At 60.5% G+C, this 19,679-nt stretch overlaps 1 protein-coding gene across 1 annotated transcript; it reads left to right on the top strand.

Annotated features, from left to right (window-relative positions):
* The first annotated feature begins 13,689 nt into the window (after nt 1–13,689).
* CLDN15 (claudin 15) lies at nt 13,690–19,595 on the top strand. The gene is made up of 5 exons (XM_030542658.1): nt 13,690–13,906; nt 17,324–17,488; nt 19,090–19,171; nt 19,254–19,364; nt 19,493–19,595. Exons 1-5 carry the CDS (start codon nt 13,690–13,692, stop codon nt 19,593–19,595), a joined length of 678 nt encoding a protein of 225 aa, XP_030398518.1.
* Nucleotides 19,596–19,679: the final 84 nt, after the last annotated feature.

Genomic DNA, 19,679 nt, shown 5'->3' with positions numbered 1-19,679 from the left:
CTGAGCCCGTCGCCGTGAGACGGGGGAGATTCCCCGAGCCCAACTGATGCAGCGACGCTGCCTGGGTCTGCCGAGAGCCTGAGCCCATCGCCGTGAGACGGGGGAGCTTCCCTGAGCCCGGCTGATGCAGCGACGCTGCCTGGGTCTGCCGAGAGCCTGAGCCCGTCGCCGTGAGACGGGGGAGCTTCCCCGAGCCCGGCTGATGCAGCGACGCTGCCTGGGTCTGCCGAGAGCCTGAGCCCATCGCCGTGAGACGGGGGAGCTTCCCCGAGCCCGGCTGATGCAGCGACGCTGCCTGGGTCTGCCGAGAGCCTGAGCCCGTCGCCGTGAGACGGGGGAGCTTCCCCGAGCCCGGCTGATGCAGCGACGCTGCCTGGGTCTGCCGAGAGCCTGAGCCTGTCGCCGTGAGACGGGGGAGCTTCCCCGAGCCTGACTGATGCAGCGACGCTGCCTGTGTCTGCCAAGAGCCTGAGCCCGTCGCCGTGAGACGGGGGAGCTTCCCCGAGCCCAGCTGATGCAGCGACGCTGCCTGGGTCTGCCGAGAGCCTGAGCCCGTCGCCGTGAGATGTGGGAGCTTACCCGAGCCCGACTGATGCAGCGACGCTGCCTGGGTCTGCCGAGAGCCTGGGCCCGTCGCTGTGAGACGGGGGAGCTTCCCTGAGCCCGACTGATGCAGCGACGCTGCCTGGGTCTGCCGAGAGCCTGAGCCCGTCGCCGTGAGATGGGGGAGCTTCCCCGAGCCCGGCTGATGCACCGACGCTGCCTGGGTCTGCCGAGAGCCTGAGCCCGTCGCCGTGAGACTGGGGAGCTTCCCTGAGCCCGGCTGATGCAGTGCCGCTGCCTGGGTCTGCCGAGAGCCTGAGCCCGTCGCCGTGAGACGGGGGAGCTTCCCTGAGCCCGACTGACGCGGCACCGCTGCCTGGGTCTGCCGAGAGCCTGAGCCCGTCGCCGTGAGACGGGGGGGGGCTTCCCTGAGCCCGGCTGATGCAGCGACGCTGCCTGGGTCTGTCGAGAGCCTGAGCCCATCGCTGTGAGACGGGGGAGCTTCCCTGAGCCCAACTGACACGGCGACGCTGCCTGGGTCTGCTGAGAGCCTGAGCCCGTCGCCGTGAGACGGGGGAGCTTCCCCAAGCCCGACTGATGCAGCGACGCTGCCTGGGTCTGCCAAGAGCCTGAGCCCATTGCCGTGAGACGGGGGGGGCTTCCCTGAGCCTGACTGATGCAGCGACGCTGCCTGGGTCTGCCGAGAGCCTGAGCCCATTGCCCAGAAAGGGAGGGAACTGCCCCGAGTGACAGATGCCGCGACGCTGCTCGAGTCTGCAGTGAATTGGAGGCCAAGTGACGTCTTATGAGCTGGGTGGGGAGGAAATATCCCATTTCAGGTCATCGTGACTTTTGCTGCCGCCAGGTTGGCACTGAAAACTCTGGGGCGAAATCTTCCGCCCAACAGGGAAACAAGCTTTGTCGCTCGGGTCTTAGGAACCGTAAAGCCCTTTCAGCCACGGCCCCTTCGCTGTCTGGCTAATGTCCCGAGCCAGTGACACGCACTGGAGCCAAGTCTGTCTGCCAAGAGCTGGATTTACCAGTCTGCCCAGTTTGTGGGGGTGGAGGGGCAATGGGGCAGAACCAGGAGACTGGGGTGGGGGGTAGGAGCAAGGGTGTGAATTGATCAGCTGCGGCTTAGGTCCCGGCCCTGGTGTTTGGCAGCCTGGACCCCGCAGACCCACCACGTCAGGCCGGCACGGTGCAGCTGGGGGACCCGGGGGCCCACTGGGGATTACGATGCAGTGTGGACACTCACTCAGAGGGGCTTCCCGCCGCTCAGCGCCCCCCTCCACACTGAGGGCCAGCCCGGGGGGGGGGTACATGCCTTGCTTCTGGGTGAGACAAATATAGTGGTGAGAGGCTGGGAGCCAGGACTCCTGGGTTCTCTCCTCGGCTCTGGGAGGGGAGTGGGGGCTGGTGGTTAGAGCAGGGGGGGCTGGGAGCCAGGACTCCTGGGTTCTCTCTCCGGCTCTGGGAGGGGAGTGGGGGCTGGTGGGTCAGAGCAGGGGGGGCTGGGAGCCAGGACTCCTGGGTTCTCTCCCTGGCTCTGGGAGCGGAGTGGGGGCCAGTGGGTCAGAGCAGCGGGGCTGGGAGCCAGGACTCCTGGGTTCTCTCCTCGGCTCTGGGAGGGGAGTGGGGGCTGGTGGGTCAGAGCAGGGGGGCTGGGAGCCAGGACTTCTGGGTTCTCTCCCTGGCTCTGGGAGGGGAGTGGGGGCTGGTGGGTCAGAGCAGGGGGCTGGAAGCCAGGACTCCTGGGTTCTCTCCCCGGCTCTGGGAGGGGAGTGGGGGCTGGGAGCCAGGACTCCTGGGTTCTCTCCCCAGCTCTGAGAGGGGAGTGGGGGCTGGGAGCCAGGACTCCTGGGTTCTCTCCCCGGCTCTGGGAGGGGAGTGGGGGCTGGAGGGTTAGAGCAGGGGGGGCTGGGAGCCAGGACGCCTGGGTTCTCTCCTCGGCTCTAGGAGGGGAGTGGGTAAGAGCAGCGGGGGGCTGGCAGGCAGGATACCTGGGTTGATTGCTTAAAAACAACCATCTATTTTACCGGTCTAATTTAGTTAAAGAATGAATGAATTTCGCCAAGTCACGTGATAAATATAATTTAATTAATTTATATACAAAATGCTAAAGTTTGAAACAAAATCTTTTTGGGAATATTTCATTTTTCTGAACAAGTCCATGCATTCATCCAGCCATCCTGTTCCGAGCCAGAGGTGAATTTTGAAATCGTTTTATTGTTTTTAAATAACCAGCGCTGCGCCCCATCCTAGAGTCCCCTGCAGTGTTTAATGACAAAAATTGCCACTTTTTCAAAGCAGCGACCATCCGACTTGTTGGTTTCAGTCACAGAGTGTGGGGGAGTCAGGGCCCTGCACCCCACTTCCTGGAATCCCCCGGGACTCTCAGCCAGACGGGAAAACAGCAGGTTTTTTAGCCGACAGGAACACAGTCCACACCAGAGCTTGTAGGTACAGAGACCAGGACCCCTCAGTCAGGTCCACTTTGGGGCCAGGGAGGCCAGACCCCGGGTCTGAGCCTCCCTCCATTTCCCCAGCCAGCTCCAAACTGGAACTCGCCAGCCCCTCCTCTGGCCTTCGTCCCTTTCCCGGGCCAGGAGGCCCCTGGTCTCTTTGTTCTCCAACCCCTTCAGTTGGCACCTTGCAGGGGAAGGGCCCAGGCCATCAGTTGCCAGCAGACAGGGTGTCGCCATTCTCTGTGCAGACCCATCACACTGTCCATCTAGGGCTCTGAAACCATCACACCCCCTTCTCCCATCACTTAGATACTTAAGAATTGCACAGGGGAAACTGAGGCACCCACATCGTATTCAGATAAACCATTAAGAACATTCCCGCTTTGTCACAGTTTCGCCTGTGTTTTTTCACCGAGTTTTTATTGTCATTTTTGTCATCAGAATTTTTTTCATGTCTCTTTTAGCACAGTTCCCGAATGAGACATTGTAAGTTGCGATTGGTTCTTTAAAACTTGGAATAATTACTTCAAATAATAATAATTATGAGCTCAATTAATAACATAAATAATAATAATAATTAATTGCACCATGGCCCAGACCCCCATGGGCGTAAAGAGCCCAAATCCATTTGGCGCTCTGGGCCCATGTGACTCGACTCATCAAATAATTCTTTATAAACTTGGCCTAATTTTGAGTCTTTCTTAGTTTGCTAGGCAGGAGAGGGTCACAAGGACCTTACATCTACGACCTGAAAAAAAACAGAAAAAGAGAACTGTTGCAGCGACGCTGCCTGAGTCTGCCGAGAGCCTGAGCCCGTCGCTGTGAAATAAAAATTGGCTTGGAAAATCTTTCCAAACTTTTAAAAAGGAACCAAAAACTGGATTTTTGTTGCCGTGTTTTCTATCATCCTCTTTTTATAATTAGTTACTGTGTCTGTCGCATCAGTCATGGACCGATTGCAGTAGGTGATACAGAATTTAGTAGGCGTATTGCAGTATCATCGAGGCACCCCAGCGATGGAGCAGGACCCCCTTTGCGTTAGCTACAGTACAAACACCGAACTCTTAGGTTTGTAACCTGCTGTTCACCACTGTAGCATCTGGGCTCCTTCCATCTGAAATATCTTTGAGGATCTGGGCTTGCCTGAGCCTACTTAATCCTGCCTTGGGGGCTGGACTAGATGACCGGCCCAAAATTTCTATGGAAATCGAGGGCTAGTGCAAAGTCTCTAATGGGGACACATGTCTCACTTTTCAGGGTAAAAGCTCTGGGTGGGAGAGGGTTTCGGAGCGAGTGCTGCGTGGGAACCATTTAATGAGCAATTCTAGGCTGTCTAAATTTGCGCTGAATCGGATGAGTGCCAACACATTGCAAAATGTCTTGCGAAACAGAAGTTCCCAACACGGTTCATTCCAGGGCCATGGAATCATTTCATTTTGATTTTGAAATGTTGATTAATTTTTTTTTGGAGTGGGGGGAGGGGTCAATTTTCCAGTATGGAAAAAATGTCAAAACAAAACCTCAAAATGTTCCCACATGAAAACATGAAAATGGAGCCTTTCAACCCTGTCAAAATGCTTTTTGGCAGAGGTTTTTTTAAAAAAATCCAGAACAGAATTCCACTAAATTTGCCACATTCCCAAAAGGCATGTTCAGTTTTAGTGAAATGACATAAGAACATAAGAGCGGCCGTACCGGGTCAGACCAAAGGTTCATCCAGCCCAGTATCTGTCGACTGACAGTGGCCAATGCCAGGTGCCCCAGAGGGAATAAACCTAACAGGCAATGATCAAGTGATCTCTCTCCTGCCATCCATCTCCATCCTCTGACAAACAGAGGCTAGGGACACCATTCCTTATCCAGCCTGGCCAATAATTATTAATGGACTTAACCTCCATGAATTTATCCAGTTCTCTTTTAAACCCTGTTATAGTCCTAGCCTTCACAACCTCCTCAGGCAAGGAGTTCCACAAGTTGACCGTGCGCTGTGTGAAGAAGAACTTTCTTGTATTTGTTTTAAACCTGCCGCCCATTCATTTCATTTGGTGACCCCTAGTTCTTGTATTATGGGAACAAGTAAATAACTTTTCCTTATCCACTTTCTCCACATCACTCATGATTTTATAGACCTCTATCATATCCCCCCTTAGTCTCCTCTTTTCCAAGCTGAAGAGGCCCAGCCTCTTTAATCTCTCCTCATATGGGACCCTCTCCAAACCCCTAATCATTTTAGTTGCCCTTTTCTGAACCTTTTCTAGTGCTAGAATATCTTTTTTTGAGGTGAGGAGACCACATCTGTACAGTATTCGAGATGTGGGCGTACCATGGATTTATATAAGGGCAATAAGATATTCTCCGTCTTATTCTCTATCCCCCTTTTTAAATCTCAATCCTTCCCTCTTTTTTTTGAAAGTATTGTTTGTTTTGGGGTTGGTGGAGAACAGTGTTTCCCAGACTGGGGATCCTGACCCAAAAGGGGGTCTCAAGACTATGGTGGGCAGGTTGGGACAGTGTCGGCTGCCGGGTGGGCGCCCAGGTCCGAAGGCAGCGTCGCCGCCAGCAGCAGCAGCGCAGAAGAAGGGGTGACATCGTGGGGGGGGTCTTCATAGCCTGAAACATTTTCAGAGGGGATCTCGGCCAAAAAAGTTTGAGCCCCCCCCCCACTCCGAGGGAGAAGAGTTAACTCACCCCTGGAGCGCCCCCTCATGGATGGGTTTGGTGCAGTGGGACGTTTGTAGCCGCTCCCTTCTGAGGCGTGAACGTCCCACATGGCCAGCTTCCTGCCTGCCCCTGGTCATCAACCTGACGTCGTGCCTTTCCCGCCGCTGTCAGTCATGGCCAGCGGGCGTCTCCCGGGAGGCTTTCACCCACCCTCGAAAGTGAAAAAAAAACACACCAGACCCGATTCCTGCCCCTTCCCTGGGCTTAAACCTTTAACCCATCCCAGGGTCTCGGCTCTTCTGACGCCGACGAGTGACCTCCCTGGAGTCCGGCCCCTGGTCTGGAGTCTCAGCTCCATCTGCTTGTGGGGTGGCCCACTCCAGCCGGCTCCTGATTCCAGCTCTGACTCCTAGGACCGTGCATCCATCTGTGACGGTGATAGGGGCTGATTGGAAGGGGGGCGCGTCACGTTCCTGAGGGCTTCTCAAAGAGAAGGGTTGGCGGAGTTTCTGGGAGCCACTCAAAATGCTGGAGTTCCCCAAAGGAACGGCCGCTTAACCAGTGCTTTGTGGCTCTGCCTTGTCCCAGAGGCCATCAGCTGCCAGGCCGGTTCAGGAATCAAAATCTGGTCTTTGATTTGTCTGAGCCGTTCATTGCTCCGAAGATAAGGACGAGGGACATTTGACTGGCCTGGGATGGTGAGTGGCAGGCAGCCACTTCCCACGCCAGCTGGAGTCTGTGCACAGAATCACAGAGCAGAGGTTTCGAAGGGACCGCAAAGGTCTTCAGGTCTCATTCCCCCACTGTCTTCAAATGGGGGGGTGTTCGGTGGGACCCTGGCTCTGGGCCCGGCATGAGTCAGTAGTTTCATCAATGCTTTGATGGTAAATGTAAAACCACTGCTGATCAAATTAGTGCATGGCAGAAAGATTGGTGAGGAGAGGGCAGTCATACAGAGCAAGCTGGATCCCTTGGTAAGCTGGGCTCATGCCAGAAACATGTATTTTGATATTATTAATTAATTCTTATTATATAGGCAGATAGATAGATTTTTGGGTGGGAGGGTGGATAGCTAAATCATGGAATGGTTAGATAGATGGCTGAATAGATGGATGGAGGAGTGCATGGGTGAATGGATGGACAGATAGAGAAAATATTGGATGGATGGATGGATGGAAAGAGAGAGAAAAGATTGAATGGATGAGTGCAGGAGTGGATGGATAGATGGGTGGAAGGATGAGTGCAGGAGTGGATGGATGGACAGATAGAGGGATAAAAGATTGGATGGATGGATGGATGGATGGATGGAGAGAGAGAGAGAGAGAGAGAAAAGATTGGATGGATGAGTGCAGGAGTGGATGGAGAGAGAGAGAGAAAAGATTGGATGGATGAGTGCAGGAGTGGATGGATGGATAGATGGATGGAAGGATGAGTGCTTGGGTGGACAGACTGATGGATGGATAGAGAAATCATTGGAGGTACGGAAGAATGAGTGAGTGGGTGAAAGGACAGAAGGATGGATGGACAGATAGATGGGTAAATGAGTGAATGGGCAGATGGATGGATGGACAGATGGGTGGATGGATGACTGGATAGATAGATCATAGACTCACAGAATATCAGGGTTGGAAGAGACCTCAGGAGGTATCTAGTCCAACCCCCTGCTCAAAGCAGGACCAATCCTCAACTAAATCATCCCAGCCAGGGCTTTGTCAAGCCTGACCTTAAAAACCTCTAAGGAAGGAGATTCCTTCACCCCCCTAGGGAACCCATTCCAGTGCTTCACCATCCTCCTAGTGAAAAAGATTTTTCCTAATATCCAACCTAAACCTCCCCCACTGCAACTTGAGACCATTGCTCCTTGTTCTGTCATCTACCACCACTGGGAACAGTCTAGATCCATCCTCTTTGGGACCCCCCTTCAGGTAGCTGAAAGCAGCTATCAAATCCCCCCTGTCTTCTCTTCTGCAGACTAAACAAGCCCAGTTCCCTCAGCCTTTCCTCATAAGTCATGTGCTCCAGGCCCCTGACCATTTTCGTTGCCCTCCGCTGGAGATGAATGAGTGGCTGGACAGACAGATGGATAAATGGATGGATGGACAGATGGACGGATGGATGGATGGATGAATGGTTAGGTACATAGACACTTTCTTCTCCTTTGCCCAAATCCATGAGAAGCCCAGGAGAGACTGATGCATCCTCAAAGCCACCCACGGTTCATGAGATGAAAAGAGGAGGCCGAGAAGCTGAGAAAAGTGCGGGGGGTGGAAGATGACAGGAGAAACGACCTCACGATATATGGCTGGCACGAATGGGCCGTGACGGCTGGGAAACCTGTCCTCAGACACAGCCTCCATTGTCCAGCCACCATTCGTCAGAGTTAATGATAAGCTGCCAGTGGAAACATCCTGTCACTTGTACGGTGGGACAAGAGCACAAACAGAAATTACACTGGGTCGGTGTCCTCGAATGCCTTCCCGGCCAGCCCAGACACGACCTCCCCTCTCAGCCCAGCTGTGCAGGGAAAGCCTCTCTCTGTCCCCAGATGTCCCCTCTAGCTCATCTAAATCTATCTCTGCACAGACGCCCTATCTATCTATCTATCTATCTATCTATCTATCTATCTATCTATCTATCTATCTATCTATCTATCCCTACCCAACCCATCTATCTATCTATCCCCATCCACCCCTCTATCTATCTATCTATCTATCCCCAGCCACCCCCTCTATCTATCTATCTATTCCCAGATGACCCCCCCTGCACAGAGGGAGGAAAGGGAAGTGCCCCACAGCCCCATAGGGGAGGTGAGGGGGCTGAAGCCCGAACCAGGACTCAGCAGCCAGGCAGCTGCATGGGGCCTGTTCGACTGGTTGACCAAAGGCCACCCTGGGCCAGTTCAGAGGGGGAGAACCCAGAAGTCCTGACTTCCGGCCCCCCAGGCCTCCCTCCCAGAGCTCCCAGCCTGGCCCCTTACCCCCCAAGCAGGGCTGGAGCCTGGCTGGGTTCACCACGCCCCAGCGGCAGGGGACGGGGCCAGCTGGGAGCAAGAGACATTAATGAGTCACCCCGTATCTCCTGCACCATGTCACCAAGCAACCTCCTGCTTTACCGTCCTTGTCCCAGTCGTTCCCAGCCCCGGGATGGATGGGGGCCAAGGTCTTGGGTTTGGCCTTGATCAAAGCCACTGCGGAGGGGTAAATAATTAACCGGCTGAGCCCTGGCAGCGCTGTCTGGGGCCCCCTGTCCCTGGAGCTTGGCAGGGAGAGGAGGCTGGTACGGCCTTCCCCAGAGCCCTCCGGAGCCCGGGCGAAGGAGCAGAAAGAAATCGCTTCCCTGCGGGACCAAAGATCACTGACGATGCTCCAGCCAAGCAAATCCCAGCCCGGCAAGAACCCTGATCTCGGGCGGGATCCGTGCACAACGGGGTCCCAGGCTCGGCCTGGGAGTGTGCTGCCCCCGACCCCACTGTGTCGACGAAACACAAGTTATGGGGCTGCGAACCCAGGTCCCTCGGGGACATTTAACACCTTGTGGCATACACGAGGTCAGACTGGGGACGCTCTTGTCCTGTCTAGGCTTAAAAATCGGTGACTTTACCCAATTTCATGGCATAGGGATTTTTTTTTTTACATTTCCCCCAATTTCGGTTAAAAAAATAAAAAAAATCCACTTTGAAATGAAAATCTTTGTTCAATTTCCAGAATATTGGTTCTCTTCGGACAATTCCATTTTGGAAAGTTGTGTCTTTTTGATTACTTTGAAAACGTACCCTAATTTCCCCTGGTAGACCTTAAAAAACCCAACAAGATTAAAACTTTTCAAGGGGAAAAAAAATGACACCGTTGCAAACAGGTCTTTTGTTTTTCTGCCAGTTTTGCACAGTTTTGCTAAAATGGAAATTTGAAACCCATTTCAAAATGAGAAAGAAAGAAAGAAAGAGAAAATATAGACACATTTTGTCCATCTCCCCCTAGATTTCTTTGCTTTTACAATTTTTGCTCTGGCGAAAATATAACATAGATACAGAGTCTGTCCCGTCTTACCCTGGGGTTACGTTCCACAGTCAGCGCGTAAAGCAAAAATCACGGAGAGTCAAAATTACATTGAGTGGAACGGTGGGTGCAATCGCCCGCACTACAGAAACAGTATTTAAATTGTTATTTTTTCTTGTTTTTGTCGACCTCGTAAAGCGGAAATCGCTCATGTTAAATGCACAGCAGGTGTGACAGACCTGTACACAATCATTGCAATATTTCCCTGGCGATTTGGAGGGTTGATACCAATTTTGGGTTCTTTTTGGCAACAGAAAAATAAAAATTTCCAGCCAAAAATCTTTTGGAAGTTTTATTTTATTTTTGGACAAAAACATAACCATTTTTTGTTCGTAGAAAATGCAAATTTCCCATGAAAAATGTGTCTAAATGTAACTTCCGCCAGGCGGAGCCGGCAGCATCCAGGGCCGGGGTCAATATCTAGCAGTTCCTTTTCAATGATCCGACACAAAACTGACTCAAGCCCCCACCCGGTAACCTGGGGAAATGACACACCACCCCTGGGCGCTTCTAGAAAAAAGAATGAAAAGAATTTTTATATATATATATATATATATATATATATATATATATATATATATATATATATATATATATAAATTCCTCCACGCAAATCCCCAATTGCCAGTGGGTGTTGGATGGGGATTTGCTGGTGAGGGGGAGGGCGTTCGTGAAGCTAAGCATCTTGGGATAACAGACCTGTCCTGATTTTACCCAAGCAAGGCCACACCGGGACGGCACAAAGGAGAGCAGAGAGGCCACCGGCGGTGATTGCCAGGTGCTCAAACTTCATCCCCGGTTAGCCACACGCTCCAGGAGCAGCTAAGCGGGTGGGAAAGGCAGCAGCCCCTTGGCATCGCTGTGTCGGGATAACTCCTGCCAGGCAGAAAAGACCCAGGCCAATGGAGGCAGGCACTGGCATTTCCACGGGCGTTGGTCGAGGAAGGTTAGAAAAACCCTCTGAAAGGCATCTTGCCTCTGAGTGGTGCCAGGTTCAGGAATTGGGTGAGAAACCAGTTACGATCTATGGTCCTGCCATACATGCCCCGTGCCTCAGTTTCCCCAGTTATAAGCCTGCTTATGGAACAGAGGGAGAGGCGTGCCTTCAGCCGACCCTCATGGAGAAACAATTCATTGCTCCATTGGGGCTGTTTCAATCCTCCCGTACACCCCAGGGTGGCAAATCTCAGGCCCGGATTCCTGCGTGGAGGCCCGGTAATCTGCCAGAGAAACAGAGTGGGTCTGTAAGAAAGAGACGCTTGATTCTGGAGGGGATGGAGAAATAATTATGATTATGATGGTGGCTAATCAATAGCCTCTTATTCCCAGGTGGCACGTGGCTGGATTCAGCTCCCAGCGGTTGGCACCGGCTCCACCTTTGTCCGGCTCTGAGAAATCGCCCATTGTTGTGGCATCGAAACCAGGGTCCCCCCCCTTCCTCCTGCCCATGCCAAGCCAGGTGTATGCCTCCGGGATTGTGCAACGCGCCAGCTTCTTTTCAACCATGCATCCGGGAGAGACCGCTGCCTGGCCCCGCTCTCCTCGTGCGGGGTGGGGAAAGGTGGGTGGGTAATCCCGGGGGGACGGGCGCGCTGTTATCAGCAGGAAGGGGAGCAGGTGATCGAGGCCCGTGCCAGCTTGGATCGCCGCCCAAGAGAAGCTTATAGCGTCCCCGGCTATCGCAAGGGAGTGTGCGTCTTGGCTTTCCCTGCAGGATCAGCCGGAGCCAAGATTTTCCCTCTGCATCAGCACTCGGCCGTGGATTTTGCACTCCACCCCAGAACGGGCTGCACTTGGGGGCAGGTTCCTGGGAGCCCCGGCACCAAGAGAAAGGGGTTTGCTGGCAGGAGGGCCAGGCCGGGGGCTGGTTCCTGGAGGGGAAGTTTGGGATTGAGATGGGACAGATGCAGCTCGAGCTGGAGTCAAAGGGGCCAGGCTCAACCCCATTACGGCCTGGGTGAAGGTCAACATGACCTGCAGGAGGGCTGGAGGGAAAGCCGTGGGATGGGGGGAGGATATTGCGGCATCCCATCACCTAGGCAAGGCATGCTGGGAACCAGGACTCCTGGGTTCTCTCCCCAGCTCTGGGAGGGGAGTGGGGGCTGGTGGGTCAGAGCAGGGGGGGCTGGGAGCCAGGACTCCTGGGTTCTCTCCCCGGCTCTGGGAGGGGAGTGGGGGCTGGTGGGTCAGAGCAGGGGGGGCTGGGAGCCAGGACTCCTGGGTTCTCTCCCCAGCACTGGGAGAGGAGTGGGGGCTGGTGGTTAGAGAAGGGGGGCCTGGGAGCCAGGACTCCTGGGTTCTCTCCCCAGCTCTGGGAGGGGAGTGGGGGCTGGTGGGTCAGAGCAGGGGGGGCTGGGAGCCAGGACTCCTGGGTTCTCTCCCTAGCACTGGGAGGGGAGTGGGGGCTGGTGGGTTAGAGCAGGGAGAGGTTGGGAGCCAGGACGCTATCTGTGGTCGTGCCATACATGCCCTGTGCCTCAGTTTCCCCAACTGTGCAGTGTGGCTGGGCACTTAGAGCTGAACAGAAGGAGAGTCCCCCTGAGCAGCAGGGGAGGGGTTGCCAGCTTTCAGCCAGCAGAGGGTGGTGACATACCCGGGGCCGGTCCTGAACTGGTTCCCCACTCCCCAGCCAGAGAAGCAGCCCCTGTTTACTGGAACTGCCCTGCTCAGGCCCCGCCCCAGGGCAAATGCTGCGAGCTGGCCCCAGGCACTGCCCGTGGCAGGTGTCCCAAGGGGGCGGGAAGCACCCAGAGCTCTCTCCGCTGTGGGGCTCGGTGCCCAGAGGATGTCATGAAGGTGGTTAGATTTTGTGTTCAAACGGGCCCCGCCTCCCCGTTCCCCACAGCTGGGTGAGAACCCAGGTGTCCTGGCTCCCAGCCCCCCCTGCTCTGACTCACCTGCCCCCACTCCCCTCCCAGAGCCGGGGAGAGAACCCAGGAGTCCTGGCTCCCAGCCCCCCCCTGCTCTGACTCACCTGCCCCCACTCCCCTCCCAGAGCTGGGGAGAGAACCCAGGAGTCCTGGCTCCCAGCCCCCCCCTGCTCTAACCCACCAGCCCCCACTCCCCTCCCAGAGCCGGGAAGAGAACCCAGGAGTCCTGGCTCCCAGCCCCCCTGCTCTAACCCACCAACCCCCACTCCCCTCCTAGAGCCGGGGACAGAACCCAGGAGTCCTGGCTCCCAACCCCCCTGCTCTGACCCACCAGCCCCCACTCCCCTCCCAGAGCCAGGGAGAGAACCCAGGAGTCCTGGCTCCCAGCTCCCCCTGCTCTAACCCACCAGCTCCCACTCCCTCCCAGAGCCGGGGAGAGAACCCAGGAGTCCGGGCTCCCTGCCCCCCTTCTCTAAGCACCAGCCTCCACTCCCCTCCCAGAGCCGAGGAGAGAACCCAGGAGTCCTGGCTCCCAGCCCCCCTGCTCTAACCACCAGCCCCCACTCCCCTCCCAGAGCCGGGGAGAGAACCCAGGAGTCCTGGCTCCCAGCCCCCACTCCCCTCCCAGAGCCGGGGAGAGAACCCAGGAGTCCTGGCTCCCAGCCCCCCCTGCTCTAACCCACCAGCCCCCACTCCCCTCCCAGAGCCAGGGGCTGGGAGCCAGGACTCCTGGGTTCTCTCCCCAGCTCTGGGAGGGGAGTGGGACCGGGTGGTTAGAGCAGGGGGGCTGGGAGCCAGGACACCTGGGTTCCACCCCCAGCTCCAGGCGAGGCCTAAGCACGTTGATAGCTGGGGGAGGGGACACACACACCCAGCCAGGGCTGCAGCGAGCCAGAGATCCAGGCAGCCGGTGCACAACCCCGGCCCCCCCCGGCCCCGTTAGCCGCCGTCGGCCCCGTTATCCCGCCCTGACGTCAGGCCGCCGGTGGTTTTACCTGGCGGGCGGCTCCGGGCTGAGCCATCCGCCGCTCGCCCTGCGTGTGCGCTCCAGCTCCGTGCGCCCCTGCCCGTGCGCTCCGCTCCGAGCGCGCCATGGCCGCGGCGGTGGAGGCGGGGGGCTTCTTCCTGGGCACGCTGGGCTGGGGGCTGCTGGGGGTGACGCTGCCCAACAGCTACTGGCGGGTGTCCACGGTGGACGGCAGCGTGATCACCACCTCCACCCTCTTCGAAAACCTCTGGCAGAGCTGCGCCACCGACTCCACCGGCGTCTACAACTGCCGGGAGTTCCCCTCCATGCTGGCTCTGTCTGGTAAGGGGGGCCCCCCTCCCCGCCCCGTGCGCCGAGCCCCCTGGAGAGCCGGGACCCCCTCCCCGCGCCGTGAGCCAAGCCCCCCGGGAGAGCCGGGGCCCCCCTCCCCGCCCCGTGCGCCGAGCCCCCTGGAGAGCCGGGGCCCCCCTCCCCGCGCCGTGCGCCGAGCCCCCTGGAGAGCCGGGGCCCCCCTCCCCGCGCCGTGCGCCGAGCCCCCTGGAGAGCCAGGACCCCCCCTCCCCGCCCCGTGCGCCGAGCCCCCTGGAGAGCCGGGGCCCCCCTCCCCGCGCCGTGCGCCCCGTGCGCCGAGCCCCCTGGAGAGCCAGGACCCCCCCCTCTCCGCCCCGTGCGCCGATCCCCCTGGAGAGCCGGGACCCCCCCTCCCCGCCCCCTGTGCGCCCCGGACGCGGAGCCTCCTGGAGAGCCGGGGCCCCCCTCCCAGCCCCGTGCGTCGAGCCCCCTGGAGAACCGGGACCCCCCTCCCCATCCCCTGTGCGCCCCGTGCGCCGAGCCCCCTGGAGAGCCGGGACCCCCCTCCCCATCCCCTGTGCGCCGAGCCCCCTGGAAAGCCGGGACCCCCTCCCCGCGCCGTGCGCCAAGCCCCCCGGGAGAGCCGGGGCCCCCCTCCCCGCCCCGTGCGCCGAGCCCCCTGGAGAGCCGGGGCCCCCCGCCCCATCCCCTGTGCGCCTCGTGCGCCGAGCCCCCTGGAGAGCCGGGACCCCCCTCCCCATCCCCTGTGCGCCGAGCCCCCTGGAAAGCCGGGACCCCCCTCCCCATCCCCTGTGCGCCGAGCCCCCTGGAGAGCCGGGGCCCCCCTCCCCGCCCCGTGCGCCGAGCCCCCTGGAGAGCCGGGGCCCCCCGCCCCATCCCCTGTGCGCCTCGTGCGCCGAGCCCCCTGGAGAGCCGGGGCCCCCCTCCCCGCCCCCCGTGCGCCGAGCCCCCTGGAGAGCCGGGACCCCCCTCCCCATCCCCTGTGCGCCGAGCCCCCTGGAAAGCCGGGACCCCCTCCCCGCGCCGTGTGCCAAGCCCCCGGGAGAGCCGGGGCCCCCCTCCCCGCCCCGTGCGCCGAGCCCCCTGGAGAGCCGGGACCCCCCGCCCCATCCCCTGTGCGCCCCGTGCGCCGAGCCCCCTGGAGAGCCGGGATCTCCTTCCCTGCCCCCTGTGCGCCCCGTGCGCGGATCCCCTGGAGAGCCGGGACCCCCCTCCCTCCCCGCCCCGTGCGCCGAGCCCCCTGGAGAGCCGGGACCCCCCTCCCCGCACCGTGCGCCGAGCCCCCTGGAGAGCCGGGACCCCCCTCCCCGCCCCGTGCGCCGAGCCCCCTGGAGAGCCGGGACCCCCCTCCCCACCCCCTGCACTCCGTGTCCGAGCCCACTGTATAGCCGGGACCGCTCTCCCCACACTCTGTGCGCCCCGGACGCGGATCCCCCTGGAGAGCCAGGTCTCCTCTCCCCGCCCCGTGAGCCCCGGGCACGGATCCCCCTGGAGAGCCGGGACCCTCCCCGCCCCCTGCACCCCTTGTCCGAGCCCCCTCTATAGCCGGGATCCCCCTCCCCGCCCCCTGCACCCCGTGTCCTAGCCCACTGTATAGCCGAGACCCCCCTCCCCACACTCTGTGCGCCCCGTGCGTGGAGCCCCCTGGAGAGCTGCGATCTCCCTCCCTGCACCCCCGTGTCCGAGCCCCCTGGAAAGCCAGGACCCCCCCCCCGACCCCTGCACGCCCCGTGAGCGGAGCCCCTGGAGAGCCGGGATCCCCCTCCCCGTCCCGGGCACGGAGCCCCCAGGAGAGCCGGGACCCGTCTCCCCGCCTCGGGGGGGGGGGCTTTAGCCAGTTCCCCACTCCCCAGCCGGACGAGCAGCCCCTGTTTACGGCAACCGCCCTGCTCAGGCCCGGCGCCAGGGCAAACGCTGCGAGCTGGCCCCAGGCAGTGCTCGGGGCAGGTGTCCCGAGGGGGCGGGACACACCCGGAGCTCCGGGGCTCGGTGCCCGCTGGGCAGCCCATGTCCTGACCCCGAGCCGAGGGGCGGAGGTTGGAGGAGGTGATTGTGTGTTCAAACAGGGCTCCCTCCCCCACAGCTGGGAGAGAACCCAGGTGTCCCGGCTCCCACCCCTCCCGTCTCTCTCCCACCACTCCGGCCTCCCGCCCCTCCCCGGCTCTAACCCACAGGCCCCCACTCCCCTCCCAGCGCCGGGGAGAGAACCCAGGAATCCTGGCTCCCAGCCCCACCCCCCTTCTATAAGCAACTCTAAACCCACTTCCTTCCCAGTCTGTTCTCTCTCTCCTACACACACACACACACACACACACACACACACACACACTCCCTCTCTGCTTGCTTCTCAGGGAGTGGGGGCTGGTGGTTAGAGCAGGGGGGGGGCTGGGAGCCAGGACTCCTGGGTTCTCTCCCTGGCTCTGGGAGGGGAGTGGGGGTTGGTGGGTTAGAGCAGGGGGGGGCAGGGAGCCAGGACTCCTGGGTTCTCTCCCTGGCTCTGGGAGGGGAGTGGGGGCTGGTGGGTTAGAGCAGGGGGGGCTGGGAGCCAGGACTCCTGGGTTCTCTCCTCAGCTCTGGGAGGGGAGTGGGGGCTGGTTGTCAGAGCAGGAGGGGGCTGGGAGCCAGGACTCCTGGGTTCTCTCCCCTGCTCTGGGAGGGGAGTGGGGGCTGGTGGGTCCGAGCCGGGGATGGGGGGAGGGCTGTGGGTCAGGTTGTCTCCTGCTGCCTCCGTGAAGTTCAGTCCATTTCCCGGCTGAGGGGGTGAGATCACAGCTTCCCCCCAGTGGCCCGTCCCAACGATTGCAACAACCTACTACTGCTTCCGGGCCCAGCGAACTGCTCCGGTGGCCGCAGCTCATGGAGCGAACCATCCCCAGCTGGGTCCCTGCCGAGGCAGCTCTGAGGTTCCCCCCCACATCACATCTGGGTTCAGGTCTGCCCAGCGAGTCAGCGGCCGGGTCCATGCAAGCCCCTGGCCTAGCGGGGCCCCCGAACTCAGCGAAGCCCCACTGGCGAGGCAGATCGTGCTCCTGTTCAGCCCCCTAACTGCCCCCTGTATCGCGTGGCCCATTCTCCCTCTCTTCCCTCACTGGGTGGAGGACTAGCCCCCAGGTATCGGGGTGGCGGGCGGGTTTGTTGACTCTCTCTGGCGTAGAGACGCGTCTGTCCAGTCACGGACATACCCGAGTGCCTCCCCATCTTGATTGTGTTGACCCTGTCAGGTAAGGGGGAGATGGAATGCACCCCACAGTTGATGGGGAAACTGAGGCACAGTCATGTCTCGCTCTTACGGTGCACCCCGGCTGTGCACCACGGGCCCCCAAGCATTCACCCACCCGGCTGAGCTGCACCCCATGGAGACGGGAGCTCCAGACCCTCCTCCGGCTCCCCCACATTGAATCCCTCCCATCCTTGTCCTCCCTGCAGGCTACCTGCAGGCCTGCCGGGCCCTGATGATCACGGCCCTGCTGCTCGGCTGCCTGGCCGCCCTCTGCGGCGTGGTGGGGATGAAATGCACCAAGGTGGCGGACGGGAACCCCGAGGCCAAGGGCAAGATGGCAGCTGCTGGGGGCTGTATGTTCATCCTGGCGGGTGAGAGCCTGGCCGGGCCCCCCATGGGCCTGGGAATAGCCACGGTGTGGGGTGCTGCGGCCATGCCCCCAATCTGCCGCCTATGGGCCTGGGAATAGCCACGGTGTGGGGTGCTGCAGCCATGCCCCCAATCTGCCCCCTATGGGCCCGGGAATAGCCATGGTGTGGGGTGCTGCGGCCATGCCCCCAATCTGCCCCCTATGTGCCCGGGAATAGCCACGGTGTGGGGGCTGCAGCCATGCCCCCAATCTGCCGCCTATGGGCCTGGGAATAGCCACGGTGTGGGGTGCTGCGGCCATGCCCCCAATCTGCCCCCTAAGGGCCCAGGAATAGCCACGGTGTGGGGTGCTGTGGCCATGCCCCCAATCTGCCCCCTAAGGACCCAGGAATAGCCACGGTGTGGGGTGCTGCAGCCATGCCCCCAATCTGCCGCCTATGGGCCTGGGAATAGCCACGGTGTGGGGTGCTGCGGCCATGCCCCCAATCTGCCCCCTAAGGGCCCAGGAATAGCCACGGTGTGGGGTGCTGTGGCCATGCCCCCAATCTGCCCCCTAAGGACCCAGGAATAGCCACGGTGTGGGGTGCTGCAGCCATGCCCCCAATCTGCCCCCTATGTGCCCGGGAATAGCCACGGTGTGGGGGCTGCAGCCATGCCCCCAATCTGCCCCCTAAGGGCCCAGGAATAGCGACGGTGTGGGGTGCTGTGGCCATGCCCCCAATCTGCCCCCTATGTGCCTGGGAATAGCCATGGTGTGGGGTGCTGCGGCCATGCCCCCAATCTGCCCCCTATGTGCCCGGGAATAGCCACGGTGTGGGGGCTGCGGCCATGCCCCCAATCTGCCCCCTATGGGCCTCAGGGGGCAGGGAATAGCCACAGTGTGGGGGCTCTGGCCACGCCCCCAATCTGCCCCCAAGGGCCTGGGCAGGAGGGAATAGCCACAGTGTGGGGTGCTCCAGCTACACCCCCAATCTGCCCCCTATGGACCTTGGTGGGCAGGGAATTGCCCTGGCGTGGGGTGCTCTGGCCATGCCCCCAATGGGCCCCAGGGGGCAGGGAATTGCCCTGGCGTGGGGTGCTCTGGCCATGCCCCCGATGGGCCCCAAGGGGCAGGGAATTGCCCTGGCACGGGGTGCTCTGGCCATGCCCCCAATGGGCCCCAAGGGGCAGGGAATTGCCCTGGCGTGGGGTGCTCTGGCCATGCCCCCGATGGGCCCCAAGGGGCAGGGAATTGCCCTGGCGTGGGGTGCTCTGGCCATGCCCCCGATGGGCCCCAAGGGGCAGGGAATTGCCCTGGCGTGGGTGCTCTGGCAATGCCCCCGATGGGCCCCAAGGGGCAGGGAATTGCCCTGGTGTGGGGTGCTCTGGCAATGCCCCCGATGGGCCCCAAGGGGCAGGGAATTGCCCTGGTGTGGGGTGCTCTGGCCATGCCCCCGATGGGCCCCAAGGGGCAGGGAATTGCCCTGGTGTGAGGTGCTCTGGCAATGCCCCCGATGGGCCCCAGGGAACTGCCCCAGCGCTGTGCAGTGACTGCTGCAGGGCAGGGGTGGTGGGGGGCGCATGGGGCTGCCCCCCAAGGTACTTATGCTGTCTCCCCCCCCAGGGCTGTGCGGGATGGTGGCGCTCTCCTGGTACGCCTTTAACATCACCCGGGACTTCTTCGACCCCCTCTTCCCCGGCACCAAGTAAGTCCGGCTGGCTGGGGGGATCCCATCCCTGCCCCACGGGAGGCCCCCAGCTCTGACCCCCGTCTCTTCGCCCCCACAGGTACGAGATCGGCCCGGCCCTGTACCTGGGCTGGAGCGGGTCCCTGCTGGCCATCGTCGGGGGGGGCTGCCTGCTGGGCTCCTGTTGTGCCCACTCCTCGCGGGACAAGAGGTACCGGGGGGGGTGGGGGACTTTGCTCCAGGACAAGGGGGTCCCCGGGATGAGAGAGGGGAGATCTCCCCCCACCAGCCCGGCTTTGTGTGTGCATGACCCCCTCCCTCCCCTTGTGTCCCCCCCAGCTTCAGCTACCCCTACAGGGCGCCCAGGGCCGGCCCCCAGCGCCCACGCAGAGGCTCGGACGCCAGCAGCGTCGGCAACTACGGCAAGAACGCCTACGTTTAGGTGTGGGGACCGGGGGGTGGGGGACCCATTGCACCCCCCCCCCGATCCCCACTCCCACCCTGCACCGGACTCGGCGGCCGGCGT

This window comes from Gopherus evgoodei, unplaced genomic scaffold (genome assembly GCF_007399415.2).
Source record: "Gopherus evgoodei ecotype Sinaloan lineage unplaced genomic scaffold, rGopEvg1_v1.p scaffold_106_arrow_ctg1, whole genome shotgun sequence".
Taxonomy (NCBI): Eukaryota; Metazoa; Chordata; order Testudines; family Testudinidae; genus Gopherus; species Gopherus evgoodei.
The sequence above is the reverse complement of the archived record's forward strand: the minus strand, read 5'-3'. Positions and strand labels throughout refer to the sequence as shown.